The sequence below is a fragment of the Drosophila elegans genome, unplaced genomic scaffold (genome assembly GCF_018152505.1).
Source record: "Drosophila elegans isolate 14027-0461.03 unplaced genomic scaffold, ASM1815250v1 contig_208, whole genome shotgun sequence".
Classification (NCBI taxonomy): domain Eukaryota; kingdom Metazoa; phylum Arthropoda; class Insecta; order Diptera; family Drosophilidae; genus Drosophila; species Drosophila elegans.
In genome coordinates, this window is record NW_024545578.1 from 5,478,719 (window position 1) to 5,505,838 (window position 27,120).

The window sequence follows — 27,120 nt, forward strand, 5'->3', positions numbered from 1 at the left end:
AGCATATGTGGCGTATGAGTACTTTAAAGTAATCTTTCTAATTTTAATATTTAGGTTTTGCTTGTTTGATAAGCGATCGACCCAATGGTCACCCCAAAAATTTAAGTGTATATCGATATTTTACTTTCATCCCTAAACACGCGCCTGCGAAAATAAAATAGAGAGCACTGCCTCGCTCCTAGTTAACATTTCAGTGGCGTATAAAGGTTTTAGCATTTGGGGGTTGACTGAGAATTATTAAGAGAGATTTTGCAACTACAATTTTCAACCCTTTTTGAACTTTGAACGTAAGAATGTATACAGGCAACAGATTAAGGTTTCAAATTTATAATGTCAACAAGTGGTTGTAGTTAAGAATTATTTAAAATTACTATCTAATAATTTAAGTGAAAAATGGCTTTGTAGCTTAAATTTGTTTGAATTGTCGATAATTATTTGCTATCCCCCTTAGTTCCTACGTCACTGTCGCAGTTAACAGAAAATTTCGCCGCATTAACATCAGACAAGAGAGAGTAACAGTACAAGAGAGCATTACTGTTCAAAATGTCTGAGCAAACGAAGCACCCTCTCACTCTTTGAATTTCATTTAGACGCGCTACTCGTGTTTTCTTTCCCACTTAAAAATATTAAAAAATATATCTAAAAAAAGGAAGCAAATAACATCCGGTGTCAGTACATCTTTGTATGTAATTTTCTACTGATAATATAGTTACCGTTATTAAAATTGTTGAAATTATTGAAATTACACGATGATAAATAATTTATAACCGCGCAGTGGTTTTTCCGTTTTGTGGCGTCGGTTTTTATGTTTTTTAAGTAAATGTTAAAAAGCAGCATTACTCATAAACAATAATAATCATTCGTCAACAAATAAAACCGAAATAAAAGTGATTCCAAAAGAAAGCTTAACGGCAAAAAAGCGCAGCGAAAAAAGAAATCCAGGCCCAGCATCCTTCAGCCTGCCTCTTCTTCTTCTCCTTTGGCATTCCTTTTCGCCGCGTGTGTATTGGTGTGTCATGTGTGCATGAAAATTGTGTTAAATAAATGTATTATTCCAGCTGCCAACAACAAATTGATGCCAAAAAAATATAAAAAATTCACAACTGTGTGCGCGTGTGTGTTAAATTAGCACTCCCGACTTGCTGTCTCTCACGCTCCAACTTTGTTTGTTAACTGTTACCCAAAATGGGTGCGAGTGCGTGTGTTTCTCTTGGAAATTAATTTAATAAAAAACACCCAAGTTGCGTGTTTTTTTCTGGAAGGATAATAAATGGCAGACAAATGAAGAGGCAGCACGGCAAACAACAAACAGGTAAATAAAATCATAAAAAAAATAAAATTTAAGAAATTAATTAAGCCAGCACTTGGGCTTAGATCTTTTTTTTTGTCTTTTGTGCTCTTAAGGGTTTTTGTCTTTTTTCGTTATCAGCATCATTGAACAGCAGCCCATTGTTGTTGCTGTGGGGACGTAAAGTCGCTCTCTCGCCCCGCTCTTTCCATGTGTTGTGTGCTTCGTGGAATTTTTTTATATTCTTTTCCTTCGCTCTTTTCATCGCCTTTAACTTGGCCAGCGCGGTTTTGTTGTTGTTTCAGGCTTGTAGTATGCTCTGCTTGTTGGAATTTTCTTCATTTTTTTTTAGCATGTCGCTACCGCTGAGGACTGACCTTGAACAAGTTCAGGCACAGTGGCACGCATGCCTGTTTGTCTGCCACCGTTTTGGCTCCTTTGCTCCTTTTCGCTTATTTTAGCACCTTGGCCTTGGCCCGTTCCACTGTGCCGCCTTGCTCCATCTCCCTCAGTATATCTTCCTGTCTCTCTCCCTCGTGTTAATGTTTGCTCAAAATTGTGTGAGTGAGTGTTTACTCAATCACTTACAGTGGAACCTACACTCTTTTCTTTTTCCGTAGCACTGAAAAGTAGAACCACTGATCTGTGAATTTTTTATAATTTTTCAGCTCTATAAACGCCCATATTTGATGTTGTTAATTTGATCAAAAGAATTAAATTAGTTACAAATAATTTGTGAATCATCGAATGCTTGGCTCAAGACCTCAAAATGTGTAGTAGTATTGCATGCAAAAGTCAAACAAAGAACTGCCCTAAGGAACTTAGTTTACCGTTTCTGTAACTTTGCCCACCGTAGGTATAAAAAACTTTTTTTATTAGTCAGTACAAGAGTCCACATTGGAACGGTGCAGACGTGTAAAAAATTTGCCCTGAAGACGGTCACAGTGGAGAGACTGAAATATAACGGATGAAATAATTAAAAACACTGTTTTACATTTTTCAGAACAAATACCATAAATTAGTAATTTTATTAAAACAACATTTACTTTTAATAAATAATAATAAATCATACTCATTAAGTTTTGTTTTCTTGACAGTAGAAAACGCAATTTGGCACCTATCCACCATAGCTTCAAGCAATTATCATTCCATACATACATATCTAGTTTGATTGTAAAAAGTTATCCTTTTTTTTTAAAATTAAAAAAAAAATTGTTTGTGATTTTTTAAAAATCTGCAAAAATGTTCAACTATTTACCTGTTTGTCTAAATCAATATGAAAATGTAAACAGTTCAGTTTCAGCTCAGCCAATTAGTTAGTTGCACCACTTTAAATTTTCTATCACACGCTTGCTGGCATCCAAAGCTCTGCATTTTAATTGTTGCCGGTTCCAAGTTAAGCTCCCACTCTCTCTTTTTTGCTCTTGTATATCCATCTCCCTCAATAGCTTTTCTCTCTCATATGAATTTTAAAATTTTTTTCAGTGGCCCATTAGAACATTGTTTGCTTGTTTGCGTAACCGCTGTTGTTGTTACTTTTCGCCCACTTGTGCTTCTGGCCCACTGATAAGTGGCGGTGCGAAGCGGCAGACGGTAACGGTGTTACATTTATTGGTCCGTACAGTGACCCCAAGATTTGCCGCTAACGTCACGTCAGCAGCTTAAGCTTTTTGCTTTCTCTTTTACTCCCGCTCGCTGCTCCCCGCGATCTGAATATTCGATACACGTTAGAGCTGCGATTTATTACTTATCTTTACGTTCAACTGATTTTCTATTAAACAATTTTTAAATCGCAAAAAATAATTTAAAGAGAAATCGGTTTTAAATATAAAATTTCTTAACAGAACAGCTTAGCAGTCACTATTCAAGCGATGACAAAAAAATATTTCTTTCTCATTAATAAGTTTGAAAATCTTATCTAACAACACTTGAAAATTATTTTACTTATCGGGGAATGTTTTTTCCTTTAAATGTATTGTCAACATTTTTTTATATATGCCAAATGTTTAAGGTTGTTATTACAATTTCATGAAAGTAAAAGCTAATTAAGTTAAATTGGACCGATAAGAAACGACTTTTACTAACCATTCAGAATCAAAATCGTTTGGCAAAAAAGTATGTGTGTACATACATATATAAGTTCAATTTACGATTAAGTTGTTTCCACACAAAAACCATCCATTATAGACTGTAAGAGTTAGGTTTTATCATTTTACCTCCAGAAGGTCCAATTTATTTACACATATGTTTTAGCTTGTGAGAAAAGTATTTTAAATTCAGTGATAAAGAGGTGCAACCTCTCTCGCAAATATTTGCACATGGGGAACCATTTCTATAAATATTGCGAGTATCTGGAATTTATATATTGCCCGTGTAAATGGATAAAAACCAGAAACATGTCGAAAAATGTAGCACTGAAGCGAACTTTAACAAAGTTCTATTTCTAATTTATGGTTAAGACGTACATTTTTGCATTGCCCCCTGATGGAATGAAATTAATATTTTTACTTATAAATCCACTGTGAGCAGCAAAATTCCTCGTAATTTGTGATCAGCAAAAAATGTATGTATTACCGCTCATTAAAAATTTGTATTAAAAACTGAACAAAAAAATGACTCGAAATGTGATTTTGAATACCCAAGAAAACTGAGTCATAGCGCAAAAATTTGTTGTATTGTCTTATTTTTCTTCTTTCTTACGTTTTGTTATATTTTCCCTTCCTTACAAAAGTAAAACACAAATATATTGTATTTTTTGATTAAGTCCATTGGCCCAAGGAATCTCGGAGAGTGCGTGCACAAAACTCGTTTTGACCAGGGTTCAGGAACTGGACTTTGGCCAGCTGGCCTGTGAAAATGTAAACAAAAGGCGCGTAATTAAATTTTTATACACAGCTAAGGAATATGTATTCATAAATTATTTAGCGTGCGAGAGAGTGACCAACCCCGCAAGAAGGCTATAAAATAGGCAGGTCCTTTCCTTCCCTCTTCGCTTGGGCGTGTCCCTGTTCTTCTATTTTGCATTTTAATTTCTCTCTTTCACGGACTTTCTGCGAGCTACCTTTCCCCCTTGGCATTTTAATTGCCAATTTGCGGGGTTTGCTGGTTTGTCACTCAGTCTGCTGTGTCCTTCAATCAAGCTGAATGCATTTTGTCGTCGCCATGTCGTGCCACCAGTCGAATCCCCCCTCTTCCCATTTCTTATGATCCCTCTTTTGGGGTTATGAGTAATGCTCTGCACTTTATGTGGCAACAGGAAGCTCCGCCATCCGTGTCCTGACGATGGCACATAGGCAACTATGTGTTTTCTACCGCCGCAGGCTGCAGTGGATGAGTTAATTATGGCTTTGTGGCCTTATACTGCGAGAAATTACCCTCAGCTCATAACAAAAGTGCAATTGTAATTGTAATTCTCTTTTATACATTTTCTATTCGATATTTTAAGTTTGTTTGACATCATTTCACAAGAATAATTTAATAATAATACAAAATTGTCATTAAAGCAAATTAAGCTGAAGAAGACTTATAAATAAAGATGTGGTTTTTCCATTTATTCTAGAATAAAAATAAAATTGATTAATTTTTATTTTTCAAGGTAATTATATTTTGCATTGCTGAGTCACAGGTCTATGTTCTGTGTTACCTAGACTTAGTTAGTGCTTGATAGCATCTTATGGCATTTAATACTATTACAAAAGAAAAATCTGTCGTTATCGGACAGAAAGGCTTCATTTGACTGAAACCCAGGATTATTATTTGTTTCTGTGAGTGCAGGCCAACGCCCAAGCCTTGGCCGCAGGAATTGGGCAAGACGGGTCGTAAGATATGGCTCGTAAATCCAAAGAAGAAGGCGGATAAACCGCCGGAGGCTCCGGCAGATTGCATCCGCATCCGCTGCTTGCGAGGTCTCATATTGCGATTGCGATTGCGATGGCATGCACAACATTAACATCCACACCCCCGCACAGTTGCATTCGACTAAATATCTGTCTGGCATCGTTATTTAGCATTGCCCTGCAATTTGTTTGCCCACGTGTGTGTGCGTGCTGTCTCGGAGTGGAAATGGAAATGAAAATGGGAAAAGTTTGCTGCCTATGCAGTTTCACCCACAAACCGCATCGCAAAATGTTGTCGGCAGAGAAAAACTCCCTCAGCATGTTGTAATTGCGGCATGTTAGCAGCAGAAAACCCGTCTGGGTTTTCCTAAGCCCCCTTCCCCTACTTTTGATTTTTTCCGCCAGTCTGCGAAACTCCTTCAAGCCGCTGACTCACATTTTTCGACATCTGGGACAGGGCGAGTTTTCCGTGGCTCTCAGCATGATACATGCACTCTAAAAATTTTATCAAAGTTTCAAATTAAAATTTTAAATTGCCATATCTCAGATATCTTTCTGATTTAATTGAGCTTTCAATTAATTGCAATGAAAAACTGACCTTGAGACATTTACAGATATTACACACCCTAATGCATTCGTTCAATTTAAATTTAATTTGATATTTAACCTATAAGACCTTGACTCAAGAGGTCTTACAAAATTTAAATTTCTTCAGACTCTGATTGATTTCCCATGATATTTTCTCAGTGTGTCTGCATATGGCAATCTGTACATACACAATCTGTTTGCTTGTGTAGGCACACATGGATGGCTGCATTTGTGAGCCATCAACATGTGAGGGACATTTGTCTAGCCGGCGGCGGGGACTTAAAGTTTAATGCTTGAGCTCTTGACTCCCATTTGACGACGGCGACAGGATGCCAAGTGGTGAATGCAACGCTCTCCGGGTGCTCGAGATGCCCTCAGATTGCAGTGACATATATACGATCTCCAGCTGTGCGCATTTCCATGCTTCAGTTTTCGAAAATTTGTCTCACTTTGGTGCGTAAACAATAGCCCCACATCAATTGGAGGAAATTCCAAGCAATTAAAAAACGCTTTCCCATATTCAAATGAATTGTATGAACGCATTAGTCATAGAATATATGTAAAAATAGTTTGCTAAAACGACGATTAAAAATGTGAGATAACTGTGGAGCATTTAACTAATAGACTCATTGCATTTAGGGGCGTCTAAACAGAAAAGGCAGATTGCAACTAGTAGTCTTCTAACAAGGCTGTGAATAAGTACATATTTGTTTGTTAAACGAAATTTTGTTAAATTATAAAAAAGTAACGTGACTTGCATGATAATTACCGACGCCAAAAACCGGTTTCTAAGTTATCCACACTTTAAGCTGTTTTTTCCGCTAAAAATCTGAAGAACTAGATTTAAAAAAAAAAAAACAACCACTTTTCACACTTTCAATTGAACAACAACTGAGTGATGGATGCTGGTGCGCATACGTAACTTCTCATTTAAGGAAACTTTAACGGGCATTTTTAACTGAATTTTTCCGCACTTATGGTTAAGGCTTTTTGTTTGTTTTGCTATACTTTAAAGTTGTTCAGCTGCTAATTAGCAGTCGCAACTAAGTGCTCGCCTTGTAATGAGTCGGAATAATGGATATAATGATTGCTGTGAAGGCCCTCAATATTGTATTTATTTGTTTGGTATATATAAATATTGTACTCCCGATTGATCGCAATTGCCGCAAAGCAACAACTGCTGCACGTGAAAGTTGCATTGTATACAAGTGAGGGACAAGCTGACAGGCATTCAAAGTGTTTTTGGGCAGCAGCCAAGTTTTCGCAGTGCCAACCTGCTGCCATTCAATGAATACAATTCCTCCGAGGGAAAACTGCCTGTCGGTAACTAACTATATCAAGAGCCCAATACGATACCAGATAAACAATGGAAGACGACCGGCTACGAACTACGGGCGAATCTATTGTCGCTGCTGATGTTTTTGTTGCCCATTCAGACCACGATAAAATTTAACCTTCGACTTGAAAAAGTTATTTGGCGTTGCTGCTGGCATTTTATCGACTGCAAAATGCCAGCCTTTGGCAAACTTCCCAGCCCCACACCACATCAAAAAACGCCTTTTTGCCCCCATGATATAGCTTCTCGGAGGCTAGGCTTATTTTTTGTAAAGTTCACGAGAGGTGTGAGTACTTTAGTGGAAACAAGTGTGACGTATTTCAGCAATGTTTGCACAAAGGGACGGGAAAAATAAATTAGCTTATAAAGTTTATTTTTTATCATTTCATATCATAAACAAACATTTGCCAGGAGTGTTTAAATATTATAATATAAAAATATTACGATGTGTTTAGTACATATGAACCAGACCCCTATATCTAACTTTTTTGTATATATATATATATATATTGATTCAAGATCGCCTTTGTTCTTTCATCATTTTGAAATGAACATAACCGACAAGGGAGTAACTTCGTTCAGGTCAAAGAGCAGAAAAGTAATTTCCTAATTGAATTTATATCGTGCACAGAGAGTCGCGGTATGCAGGTCATCCAGATAATTTATAAAGATGACAATCTCCAGGGTTTCTCCGGGTTGACCATCACTTAATTATCTCTATAATTAATTACAATGCTAAGGTCAGAGTACAAAATCGATTGGTTGCTCAATGTAATTGAATAAATGGATATCAATATCTTAAAATAAGAGGAATATGTTACAAAAATTTTAGAGGTATTAAATTGTGACTATTTCAAAAAAAATGTAAAAATGAATTTGATTTTATTTACTTAAAAACTCCATTAAAATTAATCAAGTAACATAAACCGACAATTTACTTTGGCTTAAAAAAAAGTAATAGGAGTGGACTTACAATTATTTTTAATATCCTTAACAAGCACAATATCGTGACTGTTGGCAGTTAATTTGTGTTGAAACCACCCTCGAAGTCTGAGCTGCAGCAAAACTTCATTTTGCATTGCATTTCGACCTAGGTTGTTTTTGGCCAGGCTTGCATTTGTTTTGTACCGCACAGCTGGCAAAGGTCAAAGGTTCAGTTGTAATTAGTTTTTGCATATCTCGAGGCCGGCGCATCCGGCAGCTTTAGCTTCGGAGTTTCGACTCCTTTTCATTTTCACTAGATCTGGCTGCCGTGGCCAAAACACACAAAGGACACAGTTCGTCCCTTGGAAACAGTTGCGTGCGTACCATCAGCCATTAACAACCAGACAGTACAGCCTTTTAACATTAACCACGTCTATAGAGTACTATTGACTCTGGCGGCGAATTTACATGAATATGAACATTTTATAACGTTTCGTGTTGTTCCGGCCTCAAAGTTGTGACGCTTTCGATCGCAATATTGATATGAAATATATATATAATATATATGTATGTATATAGGGGCACAACTTTAGGGGGAGTAATCTTATCGGGAGCTAGCGTGCTATCTAATCAAGGGAAAGCGTTCCCAGACGTTTTTTAATAACCTCCCAAGGGAGCGTTTCACAAACGGATAATCAACTGAGTGCAACTCAAGAATATTTCAATATTCCACGGAGCCATCGGTACACTGTATTTCAATTGTACTGCAGCTCATGTGCACATTCTGCTCAACTATAGTACGTGACTGAAGAACACCTCAGACTTTTCCTTTTTTATTCGGGCTCACTATCTATGGACATGTGTATGAGTACGTCTTCCGGTTGGCTTCGAAAATATAAAATAATATATATGTATACATAGACTGAGGATAAAGTGGATAAGGAGAAGCTCACATCATAAGTTAAATAATGAACAGTTGAATGGACAACGAAGCAGAAGCATTTGGCTGACTTGTGACGTCCAGTAATATTATACATATATTCCATTTCAACAAGTTATATTATCTTCGTTACTGTTGGTCTTATAAGGTGTAAGTGGCTAAAATCTATCTAAAGTACTTAGTAAGCCATTTTGTATTAATATAGTAATCGAAAGTTTTGAAATAAATGTCTAATTTATCGGTAATTTAAGATAGGGCTTACCCGATAAGATAAGCTTAATTTCTTCACATTAAAATCTTATCAAAATTGCATATTAGCAAGCTGCAACCGGCTGTCGGTTATTATTGTCATACGGCAATAAATTAATTTTTTATTGCACTAGATTAATTTACTGACAAATGTTATCATTTGACCTAATATATTATAGTTTAAACTGGTTCTTCAAAACGTTCTCAATTTAACAATTCTGTTTAATTGCCAAAAAAAATTCCATTTCTTTTTTTGAAGACTGATTCAATATTCCGAGGCTTGCCTAATTAGGTAATTACACGTATTTGCCCTGTCTGATAAGCGAAATTAATGTATTCAAACACATTCCGCCACTTTATAGATACGTAACACCCATGTTCGATAGCAAACCCGTTAAAGTAAGTGAATCAAATTGAGTCCGAGTAGCACCCGCAGTTTATAGTACAGCCAATTAATAAGTTTGCTCACCATAACGATTAACGACTAACGACTCGATTTCGATAAGGTTTTCAGTCACAGGACGTCATCGATTCCGTTGTCAGTAGTATAGTTCACAATGTATTGAGCGCGAGTTCGAAGAATTTCATTATCGATATTGACGAAGCAATCGCAATTGCGGCAAATAAATCAATAATTTCAACTTATCTCTAAGCGTTTTTCACCGTCGATTAATACGAGTGCGAGTGCGAGTGCGAGTGTGAGGAAACTGCTGCGAATCACATTCAGTTTAGTTTCGGATGTCCCCCGGAATTCATCAGGTGTCACGCTGTCCCGCTGAATGAATTATGGCAGGTGCGTTTCATTGGCATCGATTGCATGACGTCAGTTCAGTGAACTTGTCTATAAAGATAGTGTGTGCTCCTCACTTAATTCATGTGCGACCTGTTGACACCTGCTGCTGGCCATTTAGCCATTTAGCCAGTTAGCTATTTAGCCATTTAGAAAATTAACAACATGTCAAGCGAGCCAAGTGCCCTAATGCTCTGGGTGATTATCGCCAGTTGGCGATAATTCAGTGGGGAAGTGGGTCTTAAGTGGCGATTACCAACCGTTTCCTTTTACCTTTCTGTGCCGTTACAGCCACTTGGATCTGGAGTTAAATGGCCAAGACACGCAGAAAACGCTTCCGTCTGAAGTGTCCGGAAATAGAGTTAGATTCAATCACAAGCCGTTAGGATGGACAAGCGATCGTTGTGCCTGCTGGTCATCTGCATCAATGTGTGCCTGGTCATTTGGCTGGTCAGTGTGCAGCAGCCGCCGATGTTGGAGGCGGAAATGTCAGCCGATTTTAGCGGCACAGGTGGCAGCATCAGCAGCATCAGCAGCAGCACCTCACAACCGCCAACGGGTAGGAGGAGCCGGGGAAATCGAAGCAAACCAAACCAAATAATACACCACCAGCCTAGTCGCACACCTAGTAATAACGATAGTAGCCTAGTTAGCAACACATACCTGGCCACGCCCCCGCCGCTGATGGCTTCGCAAACGCCCGCCCCCCCTGGCAGCAGCATGCACCTGATGGATCTGCCCAATTTCGCCTATCTGATGGATCAGCCCGCCTGTGATAAGGATGTGCGGGTGCTGATATTGGTCCATTCGGCAGTGAGGAATATTGAGAAGCGGCGGATCATTCGGGAAACGTGGGCGGATCGCAGCTACATAGATCGAACCCCGCTGAGGGTCATCTTTCTGGTGGGCGGAGTGGGCGAGAATGCAGAGAGATGGCAGCAGTTTCTGGGGCGCGAGAACCACCAGCACGGCGATCTCATCCAGGGCAACTTCGACGATGCCTACCGCAACATGACCTACAAGCATGTGATGGCCCTCAAGTGGTTCAACGAGAAGTGTGCGCACGCCCAGCTGCTGGTCAAAGTGGACGACGATGTGTTCATGAACACGCCGCAGCTGGTCAAGTACCTGGCCACTCCCTCGCTGCCCGAGCACTCGATGCTCCTCGATCCGGACCTCCTGCTCTGCCGGTCCGTGAATCGGTCGAGGGTCAAGCGGACATATCGGGTAAGTACTCCTTAAATATGATTTCGTTTGCTTTGCCTTCTTTTACTTACAAAAATAACTTGGCTGGGTTTGTGTGAGCTTCGAAATGCAATTTATAGATTCATAATGCAACTTTAACAAACTGAAGATGTGCAGAGCATTGGTTAATTATCTAAATATGTATTTCAAATAATTCCAGCATTAGTCTTTTCCATTAATTTTTGAGTTTCCTAGTGTGACAAGTAAATTTTAACTCACAATTTTAACTGTAATGACTTAATTCTATCGCAAAATTAAAAAAAAAAACACTAAAATGTAATTTAATTGAATTTGAATGAAAATCTCAATGTAGAATTAAATGACAGAAACTTTAAAAACTTTTTTTTAATTTATTTATTATTTTTTATTTTAATCTATCTAAGATTAACATCATAAAAGTTCAAAAAATCATTACATTTTTTAAAAATTATTTTAAAGCAAGAGAGACGCATGAAATATTGTGAGACTGCTGGAAAATAGTTTTAAGTGTCTCAGCCCTAAAATAAATTTGTAATTTGCAATTAAAAATCAATTAAAGAACAATATGTTATCTAAAAATGGTGTGATGATAATAACTAGGTTGTAAAAGTTACTATCTTTGTGTGCAAATTGAATGCAAAGCAAACATATATCATAAGACCTTTTTGTAGTGCCCATCTAATAACAAAAATCCCTTTGACTTGCAGTCCAAGTGGCGGGTGACCTACAAGGAGTACCCGAACCGCTTCTACCCGGAATACTGCCCCGGGATGGCCATCGTCTACGCACCGGATGTGGTGCGTCGACTGTACGAGGCGGCGCAAAAGTCCAAATACTTCTGGGTGGACGACGTCCTCATCACCGGCATCCTGGCCGAGGAGACGGGCACCAAGATCACCAAGCTGAAATATTACCTCGAGCAGAAGGACGTTCGCAGGCTGCTCAGCGGTGGGGCTGATCTCGAAGAGCCCCCGTTCCTCTTCACCAATCACGCCATTCTGCCGGACGAGAGCATGACCATTTGGCAGATGGTGCTGGACAGGATCCGGAGACCACTACTCACGCATCCCGCCTCCTCATCCCCCTCTGCATCCGCATCCGCATACGCATCCTACGCTTCCAAATTCGCACCAATTGTGCCAAGTGGGAACATTTCCGAGGCGCAGACGAGCACCGGCCTCAGCTAGTTTGACTGGCGAACACTCAATGGATTACGTTTAGTTTCTTTGGCTGTTCAGTTTTAGGGTTTCGTTAAGCTTAAGTTTTTAGTTCGTAGTTATCCATAATGTTAACTGATTAACGATAGGTAGCATTTTTTGTCGGGACGAACACACAAGTCAAGTGAACCACCAACCACCTGCCCACAATCACTCGTATCATATGAACCGTAACTTATCTAAGGATTCTACTGATAGTCATTTACAACCAATGCGAATCGCTCACCAACAAAGAGAGATAGAAAACCAGAAAAGTCAAACACCACATGAACAACAAAATTCACAAACAACAGCAACGATAAAATGAGCGCAATACATTAGGCACAACTCTTAAGTCGTAAGAAAACTACAATAGTAATTAATAAACTACAAGAATAAAATCATAGGAGAAAGCTAAAAACAAAGCAGACAAACTGAGGATTCAAGTGTTTAGTGAAATCAGTGAATAACCAAACCAAATATTGAATTCAACGTGGGCCGCATGACAACGGACGGGGAGTATTTATTAAAATATATATAAATATATGTACGTAGGGACGAAAGAATTGCGGATCGACACCGTGCTTACATAATATTTAACTATTTTTTGTAAATGTATCTATTTTGTAGCTGTCCATCTCTCTGTATCGTTTCGATCCTAGTATTACAGCAATGCCAATGGATGGAGATTCTGAATCTGCGTAACGCGCATAAATTTATACGGATATTCTTAACGAAATTAAAATAACATAAGTGGGAACAGAAATGCCAGGAACGTTAACATGAAATATCAAAACAAAAACATTAGCTAATTGTACGGTCCGAGAACGCTAAAAACGATGAACGAACGAAAATTGTAACAAATGAAATTTATAAATGTGTAATGAAATTAATTAAATGTTCAAGTTTGTCAAAAATTATATGAAAATCATTTCAAAATACAAATCACAAACGAAAAAAATGCATTTTTATTTTCTTGTTTTTAAATATACATTTGAATTTTCTGCTTCATATGTATGCAAGCAGTTTAGCCAAGCAGTTTGGGAGGGAAAGAGACAACTAAAGTGTGCAGAGAAGTTTCATAGCAAGCATCTTTAGTTCGGTCTAACAGCAAGCAGACGCCAAAGTCAAAGTAAGACAGAGACAAGTACATAAGTGACTTTCATAGCAAGTAGCTTGAGTTAAAATTTGGGCGGGTAATTCAAAAATATCTATTTCAATAAAAGCAAGGGAAACACGAGATTAAGTCTCTTTGTGGCTTTTGTAAATCGTTCAGTCGTAAAAGTAAATCACTCAAAATGTTTACGATCGACCACAACAACGGATTTATAAACTGGCCTGGTTGCAACTGCATAGTTACGTTAAGTCAGGTAATATCATGCAACTTAAGGTAACAGCTGTCGGAAATACCATAATTTTGGGGCCAGGTAGCGATTATCGGGATACTTTTATATAGGCCTACCTAAGCATCCTTTGGGCCATTTAACACGTATATAAACCCGACGTCATGCTAATGAATTCACTACAAAAAAAACTGTTGACACACTGCTACTCAGCACTTGCTGCGCTAAAAATATATAAATGTATTAATGTTGTTCAGTACAGTGAAATAGGTAAATTAATTTAAACTCATACAAAATTCAAACAATTTAATTATAAATATTATTATTAATAAAAAGGAAAAATGTATTTTAATTTGATTTAATTTAATCTGATTACCAGTGAGTAACTACTAAACAACAATTTTCTTTCTCTTTACAGGTCCGAAACACAGCATTGTTGCATCACCACTCTGCCTATAAAAATACAAGCGTATATATGCATATCAAAATTCTTATTGTTTTATAATTCGAGCCATTCCAAGCCATGCAATCGTCAATATGCCGTGTTTGCCTGTTGAGCAACCAAAATATGGTTAATATTTTCAGTGCCAAACACGAATCCGGCATCTGCATTGCGAAAGTAATATCGAGGTGCACTGGCTATGAAATTGCGAAAGAGGATTGCTTTCCGAAGACCATTTGCGCGTCCTGCCTGCAGGATGCGGAGAACGCATTCGATATTATTGAAACCTACGAGAGGAGCAACCAATTCTTTTGCTTCCTTGAGGATTTACGAGAAGAGGAACGGGAATATGGAGATATAAATATCGAAGAAGAGGAATCAAATGGAGGCAAGGGAAGCAAAGACCAAGAAATGAAACTTGGAAAAGATCAGCCCGATTTGCCAGAGTTGATCGAAAGTACGGAAGAGGATTTAGAGGGAACTGATGATGAGGAGTTACAGGAAGATGATAGTGATAATGTCGAGCTATATGGTTCGAACAACGAGCCTAGTTTTGGCGATGGACCGTCTAAGAGCGACGATGGTTGTCCGGAGACTCTTCTTAAACGAAAGGGAACCCAGAAAAATGAAAGACCTTTAGAGTGTTCGCTCTGCTCAAAATCATTTACCAATAACTCACGACTTAAGACTCACTTGCTAACGCACACAGCAGAAAGACCTTTCAAGTGTTCCCAGTGCTCAAAAGCTTTTAAGCGGGAGTATCATCTAAGTATGCACATGACAGCTCACGGAGAAGAACGACCATTCAAATGTTCACAATGCTCAAAGGATTTCAAACTAAAATCACATCTATTGAACCACATGCAAGCGCACACAGGAGAACGATCATTTGAGTGTTCCCACTGCTCAAAAACATTTATCAAGAACTCACAACTTAAGACACACTTGCTGAAGCACACAGGAGAACGACCATTTGAGTATTCCCACTGCTCAAAAACATTTATCTGGAACTCAAAACTTAAGGCACACTTGCTAAAGCACACAGGAGAACGAGCATTCAAGTGTACCCAATGCCCAAAAGCTTTTAAGCAGAAACCTCATCTTGCGGCGCACATGCTATGTCATGACCTCAATCGGCACTTGCGAGTCCGCGAAGAAGAACGACCTCATAAGTGTACCCAGTGCTCGAAATCATTCACCTGGAACTCACAGCTTAAGACACACATGCTAAAGCACACAGAAGAACGAGCTTTCAAGTGTTCCCAATGTCCAAAAACTTTTAAGCAGAAGCCTCATCTTAGCGTGCACATGATCACTCACGGAGGAGAACGACCATTTAAGTGTTCACAATGCTCAAGCGATTTCAGACAGAACGCACATCTTATAACCCACATGCGAACACACTCAGAAGAACGACCATTTAAGTGTTCCCATTGCCCTAAAACTTTTAAACTGAAATTTGTTCTTCAGGTGCACTTGCGAGTCCACACAGGAGAACGACCACACAAATGTTCTATCTGCTCAAAATCATTCAATCTGAACTCAACTCTGTTGAGACACATGCAAAAACACACAGAAAAACAACGCTTTCAGTGTTCCCAGTGCCCCAAAGCATTTAGACAGAGAACTGGTCTTCAAGGTCACATGCGAACGCACAGGGCAGAACGACCATATAACTGTTCCCAATGCACTTCAACATTTAAACGAAGTTCAAATCTTAATACACACATGCGAAAGCACACAGGAGAACGACCTTTTAAGTGTTCTCATTGCTCATCGAGCTTTAAATTTAAACATTGTCTTGTTCGCCACTCTAAAGTGCACTCAGAAGAATGACCTTAAGTGTGATTCCACTGCTGAACATGTTTTAATATAAATTCAAATCTTCACGAGCACTTAAAAGACCTAGCACCACGAAAAAAGCAAAAAGAGGAGTGTTCCCAGAGCCCAAAGGAGTCCAATAAAGTGAGTTTAACAAATTAAAAATTCAAGTTTCTCTGCAGGAGACTGAATATTAGAACTCAAGAATACGACCGTTCAAAGGTTTCCAATGCTTAAAGCACTTTTTAATTTAATTTTTATTTAACTACAAGCCCAAACAGAATAAAATATATATATATTTTTTATAATTAGACTAAGAATTTTAGAGATTTGTGTTTGTAAAGCTGCACGCTATGAATTTTATTCTTCCATAAGCAAATTTATTTAATAATTTAATATAAACAAAAACAAATGCTTAAAACATTATTTCTGGTTTTTATCATAGGGATGGAATTTTAGGGGACAATCAATTTTAAGGCAAGTGTTTAATAAATATTGACTATCAAGTTTTTGACTTGTAAAAAAACGAGTCTCAAAACATTAAACAACAATTTTACTTGTCGGTGTATATTGCATATTCCCGACGTTTGTTTTTAAAAATTGGCTAGTCTTTGAATTTAAGGTGAGAACTGGACTTGAGAACTTGATTTGACCGAAGACGCTTCCCTTTAAGGCAGCACAAGTTTACGTAGATCGTTAAGCCGTACACCCTTCAAATAGGTAAACATTATGGGGTAAATCAAGCTAAAAATTCCTTAGGCTTACGATCCTAATTTTATTGGCCACGTCCACGGTATTTCAATTTGACCTGCCTGCATCTGCATAGTCAGATAACATCTGTTGGAAACATCCTTTTACCGATTGCCAGGTACTCGCCTGCGGTACCTGAAAATCCTTTGGCGCATCAAACATGTATTTAAGCCAAATGCCATGCCTAATGAAATCACTACAAAAATAACTGTTGACACACAGCCATCTCAGCATTTTGATACCAAGAAGTTAAGAAGTCTCAAAAAAAATCGTATACGCGTAAAATAGTCTGCTTATGTAACAATAAAACTCTTTTAACTGGTAAAAGATTTTTTTTATTTAATTTTATTTTTATCTGAGTACCAGTTCGAAATAACTCTAATAAGCGAAATATTTATTTATCTTTACAGCTCAGAAACACAGATACCGCCTTGTTGGCCTAAAACAATACAAACGTATAAGCATCTGTATACATTTATTCACATTGTTTTATAATTCTACAATATCTAATAATAATTAATTTTCGAGTCATGAGTTCGACAATATGCCGTGTTTGCCTGATAAACAACGAAACTATGGTTAATATTTTCGATGCAAAACACGAATCTGGGATCTCCATTGCGAATGTGATATCGAAGTGCACCGGATACAAAGTTGAACTAGAGGATCGACTTCCCAAAAGCATTTGCGAATCATGCCTGCAGGATGCGCAGAACGCATTCGATATTATAGACACTTACGAGAGGAGCCACCAAATCTTCAGCTTTTTCATAGATGTACGAAAAGTGAAACGGGAAAGTCCTCATTCCAATTGCTCCGAGGAAGGGACAATCGAGAAAGAGGAATCACATGGAGAAAATGGAAAAGGGGAAGATAATGATAACGACGACGGGCTTGACGATAATTCAAACTATGTGCCCAGTTCTAAAGATGGCAACTCAAAAAGCGTCGATGGTCATCGACTTAATTGTCCCCAATGTACGAAAAATATCCACAAACGAAGCCTCAAACGACATTTGCGAACCCACATACAAGATAGACCTTATAAGTGTTCCCAGTGCTCAAAATCATACACCAGCCATTCCCAACTTAAGTTACACTTGAAAACGCACTCAGGAGAACGAGCATTTAAGTGTTCCGTATGCTCAAAAACTTTTAACCAGAAGTCTCATCTTGGGCCGCACTTGCGAATCCATACGGGAGAACGACCATACAAATGTTCTATCTGCTCAAATTCATTTACACTGAACTCAACTATGTTGAGCCACATGCGAACCCACTCTGAAGAACGACCCTTTGGGTGTTCCCAGTGCCCAAAAGCATTCAGACAAAAAGCTGGTCTTCGAGGTCACATGATAACCCACAGCCAAGAACGACCGTATAGCTGTTCCCACTGCCTTACAACATGTCGCACAAAATCAAATCTTAAGAAACACATGCTAACGCACACAAGAGAACGACGTTTTAAGTGATATCAATGCTCATCGAGCTTTCAATTTAAATATTACCTTGTGCGTGACTCTGAAGTGCACTCAAAAAAATAATCTTACATGTGATTTCACTGCTCAACATCTTTATACCCTTGCAGAAGGTATTATAATTTCAGTCAGAAGTTTGCAAAGGAGACATCTCCGACCCTATAAAGTATATATATATTTTTGATCAGTATCACTAGACGAGTCGATCCAGCCATGTCCGTCAGTCCGTCCGTCTGTCCGTCCGTTTCTATGCAAACTATTCTCTCAGTTTTAAAGCTATCTGCATGAAACTTTCCCAAAAGTTGCAGGTAGTATATAAGTCGGGACGAGCCGGATCGGACGACTATAGCTAGCTTCCATAGGAACAATCGAAAAAAAAAATAAAAAAAAATTATAAGTTGTTTTTTATTTTTTTTGTAAGTTCTTCGACATATAGTAATGGTTAATTATTTCAGAATTACGGGTTAAATTTCATCAAAATCATACGATTATATCATATAGCTCCCATGGGAACAATCGGAAAAAGAAATAAGAACAAATTATAACTTTTCTGTTTTTTAATTTATTTTTTAGTTCTTCGACATAAAGTAATGGTTAATTATTTCAAAATTACGGTTTAAATTTCATCAAAATCGGACGACTATATCACATAGCTCCCATAGAAATAATAAAAATATATAAAATAACTATCAAATAATTGCGCTGCAAATCATCAATGTTTTTCAACATATTCGCAAGTAAATCATCATTTTAATGTTTTCAAAAGTATTTAATTCTTGCAATAGCTGCAAGGGTATATGAACTTCGGCTTGCCGAAGTTTGCTTTTTTTTTGTTTTTATTTAATTTTATTTTTATCTGAGTACCAGTTCGAAATAACTGTAATAAGCGAAATATTTATTTATCTTTACAGCTCAGAAACACAGATACCGCCTTGTTGGCCTAAAACAATACAAACGTATAAGCATCTGTATACATTTAATCACATTGTTGTATAATTCTACAATATCTGATTAATTAATTTTCGAGCCATGAGTTCGACAATTTGCCGTGTTTGCCTGATGAGCAACGAAAATATGGTTAATATTTTCGATGCAAAACACGAATCTGGGATTTCCATTGCGAATGTGATAGCGAAGTGCACCGGCTACAAAGTTGAACTAGAGGATCGACTTCCCAAAAGCATTTGCGAATCCTGCCTGCAGGATGCGCAGAACGCATTCGATATTATAGACACTTACGAGAGGAGCCACCAAATCTTCAGCTTTTTCATAGATGTACGAAAAGTGAAACGGGAAAGTCCTCATTCCAATTGCTACGAGGAAGGGACAATCGAGAAAGAGGAATCACATGGAGAAAATGGAAAAATGGAAAATGAAAGAGGGGAAGATAATGATAACGACGACGGACTTGACGATAATTCAAACTCAAAAAGCGTCGATGATGAACGGCTTAATTGTCCCCAATGTGCGAAAAATATCCACAAACGAAGCCTCAAACGACACTTGCGAACCCACATAGAAGATAGACCTTATAAGTGTTCCCAGTGCTCAAAATCATACACCAGCCATTCCCAACTTAAGTTACACTTGAAAACGCACTCAGGAGAACGAGCATTTAAGTGTTCCGTATGCTCAAAAACTTTTAACCAGAAGTCTCATCTTGGGCCGCACTTGCGAATCCATACGGGAGAACGACCATACAAATGTTCTATCTGCTCAAATTCATTCAGTCAGAACGAAACTATGTTGAGCCACATGCGAACCCACTCTGAAGAACGACCCTTTGGGTGTTCCCAGTGCCCAAAAGCATTCAGACAAAAATCTGGTCTTCGAGGTCACATGATAACCCACAGCCAAGAACGACCGTATAGCTGTTCCCACTGCCTTACAACATCTCGCACAAAATCAAATCTTAAGAAACACATGCTAACGCACACAAGAGGACGACGTTTTAAGTGATATCAATGCTCACGAGCTTTCAATTTAAATATTGTCTTGTGCGTGACTCTGAAGTGCACTCAGAAGAGTGATCTTAAGTGTGATTAAATCTTCAGGTGCACTTTCAAAAATTTATATCTGAAATTCATTTTACAAGAGACACTTGCTAACAGCACCTAGAAAGCAAATAAGGGATCAAGTCCTTCTATAGGTAAATGAATATTTGAGCCATGGGACTCAAGGACTTTTCATGTCTTAACCGGCATTTGTCAACCAGCGAACAGGAATACGAATAATTGAAATATAATTTAAAACAAGCCCACAACGGATAAAATAATCAAACTTCTTATAATTAGACTATGTTTAATAGAGATTTGTATCAATAAATCATCAGATCATAAATATAATTCTTCCTTAAGCAAAATAATTTAATTATTTATTACAATATAATAATACAAATGGTCAAAACATCATTTCTGGCTTTTATTAAAGCAAGGTAAGAATATTTTCGACAATGGTTTTTAAATAAGTTAACATAGTGGGGTATATCAAGGAAAAATGCCTAAGGCTTACAATCTTGCTTGTGCGGTGTTACAATTTGACCTGCCTTCATTTGCATAGTTACGTAAGGTCAGGAATCAGTCATATAACACAATATTACAGCTGATGAAAACACCATTCTGTAGCCAGGTACCAGGGATACCTTTATATAGGCCTACATAAGTACCCTTTGGCGCCTTAAACTAGTATTTAAGCCCAATGTCATGCCTAATGATTTCATTACAAAAACTACTGCTGACGAATTTCCATCCAATTACTTATAAAGCAAAAATTTGTGGCATTGAAATATACAAATTATACAAATACTAAAGTCTGTGTTTGGTTTTGAGTTTCAGTGTATTGAAACAGGTACTATAATGCCTTATACTAAGCAAACAAATGTATTATTTTTATAAAATATTTTTATTTAGTTTTAGTTTTATCTGAGTACCAGTTCTGAAAAAACTTCTAAACAATATATTTCTATCTCTTTACAGCTCAGAAACACAGATATCGTATAATTGGCCGCCTACAACAATAAAAATTGTCGTATTGTTCTGACAATTTTTAATGATTACTTAATTTTTGAGCCATGAGTTCGACAATATGCCGTGTTTGCCTGATGAACAACGAAAATATGGTTAATATTTTCGATGCAAAACACGAATCTGGGATTTCCATTGCGAATGTGATAGCGAAGTGCACCGGCTACAAAGTTGATTTAGAGGATCGACTTCCCAAAAGCATTTGCGAATCATGCCTGCAGGATGCGCAGAACGCATTCGATATTATAGACACTTACGAGAGGAGCCACCAAATCTTCAGCTTTTTCATAGATGTACGAAAAGTGAAACAGGAAAGTCCTCATTCCAATTGCTCCGAGGAAGTGACAATCGAGAAAGAGGAATCACAAGGAGAAAATGGAGAAGCTTTAAATGGAGCTGAAGACGAGATACAGATGAGCCACCAAGTCTTCAGCTTTCTCAAAGATGAACGTGAAGAGAACCAGGATAGTACTGATTCCAATTGCTCCGAGAAAGGGACAATCGAGAAAGAGGAATCACATGGAGAAAACGGAAAGGCAGCTGAAGACGAGTTAGTTGAAGATAATGATGAGTACGATGAGTTTGACGATATTTCAGACCATGTGTCCAGTTCTGAAGATGGCAACTCCAAAAACGTCGATGATGATCGGCTTAATTGTCCCCAATGTGCGAAAAATATTAACAAACGAAGCCTCAAACGACACTTGCGAACCCACATAGAAGATAGACCTCATAAGTGTTCCCAGTGCTCAAAATCATTCACCTGGAACTACCAACTCAAGGCACACTTGCCAACGCACACAGGAGAGCGAGCATACAAGTGTTTTCAATGCTCAAAAACCTTTAAGCTGAAGTCTCATCTTAGTCGGCACATAATATTTCACGGAGAAGAACGACCGTTCAAGTGTTCACAATGCCCTAAGAAATTCAAAATCAACGCACACCTTGTAACCCACATGCAAACGCACGCAGAAGAACGACCATTTGAGTGTTCCCACTGCCCTAAGACTTTCAAACTGAAATACAATCTTAAAGTGCACATGCGAATCCATACAGGCGAACGACCCTACAAATGTTCTTTCTGCTCAAAATCATTCAAAGTGAACGCACATCTAACAGTCCACATGCAAACCCACACAGAAGTACGACCGTTTAAGTGTTTCGTCTGCTCCAAAACATTCATTCAAAAATGTGCTCTTCAGTCGCACATGCGAAGTCACACCGGAGAAAAACCATATACGTGCTCCCTGTGCAATAAGACATTTAGCCGAAGTTCAAATCTTAAGCAACATATGCGAACGCACACTGGAGATCGACCATTTAAGTGTTCGCAATGCCCAAAGCGCTTTCCATTTCAATATTGTGTTAACCGACACTCTATAGTGCACTCAGGCAAAAAACCTTTCAAGTGTTCTCACTGCCCAAAGTCTTTCATTATCAATTCAAATCTTCAGGTGCACCTGCGAACTTGTTCCTCCAGATCGAAGTGATTTCTATATAAACAGCAAGTACATCGAAGTGATACCACTGTTCCAAATCTTTAAACAATATATGTATAAAAAAAATTAGTTTTAAAGAACTTTATATACGGGATGTGTTCCGAAACTCGACTCTTCGAATACGATAACCTTCAAGAATTCCCAATGCCGAAAGCATTTTGATAACTTTACTTTTTAAAAATGTACAAAAGCCCAAACACCATAAAATAATATCATTTTTTATAACTAGAAATGTTTAATAAACATATATATGAAAAGAAGCAGAACATTATTCAAATTATCTTTTCTTAAGCAGCATCGTTAAAGGTTAAAGCACCATTCCATAAATTTATGTTACTATTCAGCATTATTAATTTAATTGATATAATAAAAGAAATGCTTAAAACACAATTCCTCGTATTTATTGATGGAAGGAGAGAATTTTCTTTAAGTGGGAATTTAAAATCAATATGAGTTTCACAGCAAGCAGTTTCGATTCCTCTAAACTTTAAAACTTAGCGGGTAATTCAAAAATTTGTAGTTTAACGAGCTTGCCTGAATTATCTAGCACTTCAATACGTACGTGCCTCTGTCATATTTGCACTTGGCCAGGACACGCCCGCACTTGTGCTAATTCACCTGTTTGCCGTGTAAATAATTCATGGCGAGCCTGGAAACCAAAAACACATTTTAGCAGCTGCGTTCAAGGACTTTAAAATCGCCACGTCGAACGAGACAATCCAAATGCGGAGAATTCATTTTCGAGTGCCACTTATTTTTGGCTCAAAGGTAGGGAGACAAGTGCGAGTGTACTTGTGTCTGTGTCTGTACACCTGATGACAAGTAATTGTTTTTATTCCCACGGCTAATGGTTGACTTTGACATTCTGGCGTTAAAGGAAAGAGGGAAAGTGACAGGGAAAGTGGAAGGGAAAGGGTCCTCGTCCCCGATGACGTGTGTGTGCGTGAAGCCAATTGTTGCATTGTCGCGGTGACCGTTTCCCTGCTGATTAGCCGAGTTCCATTCAGTGCTTCTCGACTGGCCAGCGAGTGCGGTCATAGTTCAACTTTGGGATTAAATATTGACTTTCGAACGGACAGGACATGGCAGCTATGGCTTCGGTAAGTGCTTAATCCGTAACAAGTCAATAACCGAAGTATTCAAGGGCTTTTACTTACCTTTGATTGCCTTATAATGGCACAGATACTTATTTGTTTCTTTGATAAATTGCTGATATTAATTATATATTATTAATAAATAACGCCTCTTCTTTTAAGCGCTACTCACAGAGAGTCAATAATGCATATTTAAATAGCAATCTGCTTTATTATAAGTTGAATTTTCAAAATTGTCTTTACACCTTTCTAGCTTACAAGTGCTTTAATAATAATATAATAAATAAATGTGGAAATTTTAAAGTTTTGGTTCCAGCTTATTTTACTTATACTCTACATTGCCACTAAAACTACATCAATATTTAAAGACTTCGAGCTACTTAAGTTCGAGTTTTTAGCGATGTCAGATTTAGTGTGAGTATTAAGATTAATAAAAGACAATTTAAGATTGCAGTGCCTTAAAAGAGTCTTAAATCATATGAAACATTGTATTTTCCATAAGAAATCTCATTAACTTTGTTGAGGCAATTGAAAATGTATGATATTTAAGATTAGATATTTGATCACTTGTGATTTTTTTAACGAGCTACTTGATTTACCTGATTTCAATAACGCAGTGGGGCAGTCTTATGTGCCGTTGTGGTGCCTCTCCCCTGGGCTCAATTGTTGTTTTTCCGGTGGTAATTGCTAGACAAACACGACCCGCTGACAGCAATCGATTAAGAGCATGTGTGCAGTGCTCGAGATTAATGATAACTGCTCGACTTGGAAATGCGGCAAGAATCCGTTCGCAGCCAGGACCAAAACGTTCTCAAGCTTTGAAAATGGAAAATGAAAAATAGAAAAAGCGAGCGACAGATAGAGTGGAAGGAGGGTACTCCAGCGAGACATCTTTTGAGTGGCGCCGCCTTCGTTAGCTGCAAATTATTTACAAGTGCTGGCAAAACAAAGGGACAGCGGGATATCAGGACAGCAACATGCTACATGCAACATGCAACTCCGCACTCGAAATGCCTTCCACACGGCTCCTTTGGATGCTGTTTGCTGCATGCTGTTATGCTGTTTGGACTGCAAGCTCTCCCCACTTCGATATGTGTGTCAAGTTGCACACACAGAGAGGGGAATCCCCAGAATCCCTTATACATACCGGGAGAGTCGCAGGAGCGAAAGGAGTCGTCATCGTCCTTTTCGGGCTGCCCCTTTTGTGGCTGCCTCGCGCCGGCGCCTCAAAAGCGCGCCACACTTTTTTCTTTCTTTTTTTTTTTTTTTCCATGTTTCATATCGGCCAGCATCGGCTGCCGTCAATTTTCGGCAAAATGCGATGCGATGCGAGATGCTAGGCTGTGTGTGTTTTTAGAACATCATCTGTGCTCGGGCCGTGTCGATACGAGTCGGCGGCGCTGCTTGTGACTCGTGTGTGTCGTCCTGGCTATAAATGTTTTGTTTTTCTGCAGTTTGTTGTTAGTGCTGAACGACAGTGAACGGACAGCGCTTGTTGGTTGTTGGTTGTTGGTTGAGTGTCGATGGTTGATGGTTGTCTCTCGCACACACAGAGGGCCCCAAGGAGTTGGCCTTTTTTTTTTGGTCGAAGAGCAGGCAGTTTGGCACATGTTTTGGTTCCGCTACACGGCTTCAGCTTCTTTTCCTCCATCCAAATTGTATCTTTGTTCGCCAGAGTGTGTGTGTGGGGCTGAAAACTACCGCCCAAATCGAGTGCCAAGTGACCAGTAATAAATACAGCACCACCCCCCACAACCGCCAAATTTCTCATCAAAAAAGGGGGCAAGACAATCACAAAAGTCAAACAACGGAAAGTGCAAAATACGTAGAATAGTCATAGTCATCAGCCTCTTAATAACCAGTAAATAAAGTTACAAAAAAAGGACAGCAACCTACGAATTTCTCAGTGTGTGACATACGAATGTTATAAAAAGAAAAAAAAAAAGAAAGGAAAACAACAACAGGTGTTTCAGCTTTAACAATTGTCAATGCCAAAGAACCACAAAATAATTAAGCACAGCAGCAGTAATTAGTAGTTGTCCATAATTGATAAGCTGAAACTTTAATCTGGTGCGTGTCAATTTTAATAGTATTTGTATCTGTGTTTTGCGTCTACTTCTGTGTGTGTGCGTGTGTGTGTGTGTGTGTGTGAGTGCGTAGGGGAGTGTGTATGTGAGTGATTGCTGTGCTAGGCGCACGTGCAACGAAAGATGGTCGAGGAGTTCCTGCAAAAGTTGCCAGAAATCGACACACGCTACGAGGTGAGTCCCTCTTGTAAAACCATCAACCTTACTATTCAAAACTCAATTTCAGACAAAGAAAAAACATTAAAATTATATCTGCGACTCTAACACTCATTTTTAAAAACAGAATATAAATTTTGATTCCATCATCAGTTTATTAAAATAAACATTTTCGCTCTGCAGAAATAAATAGAATATTTGTAATAGTGTATATTTTTTTCTTATAATATACAGAAATTAATATAATAGCTTGAGTGTAGAAGTACACCAAATAATATTAGGGAAGATGGAAAGGATAAAAGGAAATGGAAAAGAAACTAACCTTACGTAAAAATATATATTACTATATATTAAATCTAAATCTCTAAATCCGCAGAGAAATGAAATAGTTTTTTATTTAAAAATAAAATATTAGTGCGTCCAATTAGTTAAAAAAATACTTTAAAAGTTCAATAGAATCTTTAATATATTTAAAACAAGTTATAAAGCTTTTTGATGTTTGTAATACATCCTGAAATAATAAATGTTAAGTGAAATAACATATAATGAAATAGTAAACATATTTAAAGTGATCATTGGCGACTATAAATGTAAAGTTTTCTTACATTTTAAAAATAAATTAAGTCATTGTCTTCTAAAAGTGTTAAGTCTTTTTTAATATTTAATATTTATACATTTTATATATTTTTTGTAAAATTCCAGATTAGGGCTTTGTTCACCATACAAAAACATACCTAACTAGCTGTTATTTTTTCGCCGTGCACGTCTTGGCTCTGTGCTCCATTTCCCATTGTTGTGCTGTGTTCCTTTATTTTTTAATCACATTGCTCGGCTGTTTACCAAGGCTTTGTTTTGAGCTCCCACAGCTGCTGCTCCAGCAACCGCTCCTGCTGTTTCTGCTGCAATGGCACTGGCACTACTGCCACTACTGGCACTGGGTAAATGTAAATATCCAGCGGCGGCCTTTGTTTTTTAGCCCAAGCACCTGCCCAACTTCCTGGCAGCCTTCCTGGCCGCCTTTCAAACGGTTCCCCAGCCCGCTGTTTGTTTAGCCGT

At 38.1% G+C, this 27,120-nt stretch overlaps 2 protein-coding genes across 18 annotated transcripts in view; both read left to right on the plus strand.

Moving 5' to 3' along the window:
• Positions 1-552: 552 nt before the first annotated feature.
• LOC108146131 (zinc finger protein 501) lies at positions 553-23,117 on the plus strand. 12 transcript variants are annotated; one of them, XR_001774451.2, is made up of 4 exons: positions 555-999; positions 1,059-1,312; positions 14,133-16,121; positions 17,138-17,394. XR_001774451.2 is itself a non-coding variant. In XM_017271980.2 (3 exons), exons 2-3 carry the CDS (start codon positions 10,339-10,341, stop codon positions 12,360-12,362), a joined length of 1,320 nt encoding a protein of 439 aa, XP_017127469.1. In that variant the 5' UTR covers positions 569-1,312; positions 10,243-10,338; the 3' UTR covers positions 12,363-12,980. The 12 variants fall into 12 exon arrangements, 4 of the variants coding, with proteins under 4 accessions (XP_017127469.1, XP_017127470.1, XP_041564440.1 ...); XR_001774453.2 differs by having other exon boundaries at positions 555-682; XR_001774454.2 differs by having other exon boundaries at positions 572-668.
• Positions 23,118-23,759: 642 nt separating this feature from the next.
• Positions 23,760-27,120, plus strand: part of LOC108145993 (band 7 protein AGAP004871) — a 40,517-nt gene continuing 37,156 nt past the window's right edge. For 4 of the 6 annotated variants that reach the window (XM_017271735.2, XM_017271738.2, XM_017271736.2 and 1 more), the window contains exon 1: positions 25,261-26,082. In XM_017271735.2, coding sequence (XP_017127224.1) covers positions 26,032-26,082 — 51 coding nt within the window. In that variant the 5' untranslated portion in view covers positions 25,261-26,031. Of the gene's footprint in view, positions 23,828-25,257; positions 26,083-27,120 lie in introns of those variants that run through there. The other 2 variants (XM_017271737.2, XM_017271741.2) reach the window with 2 other exon arrangements.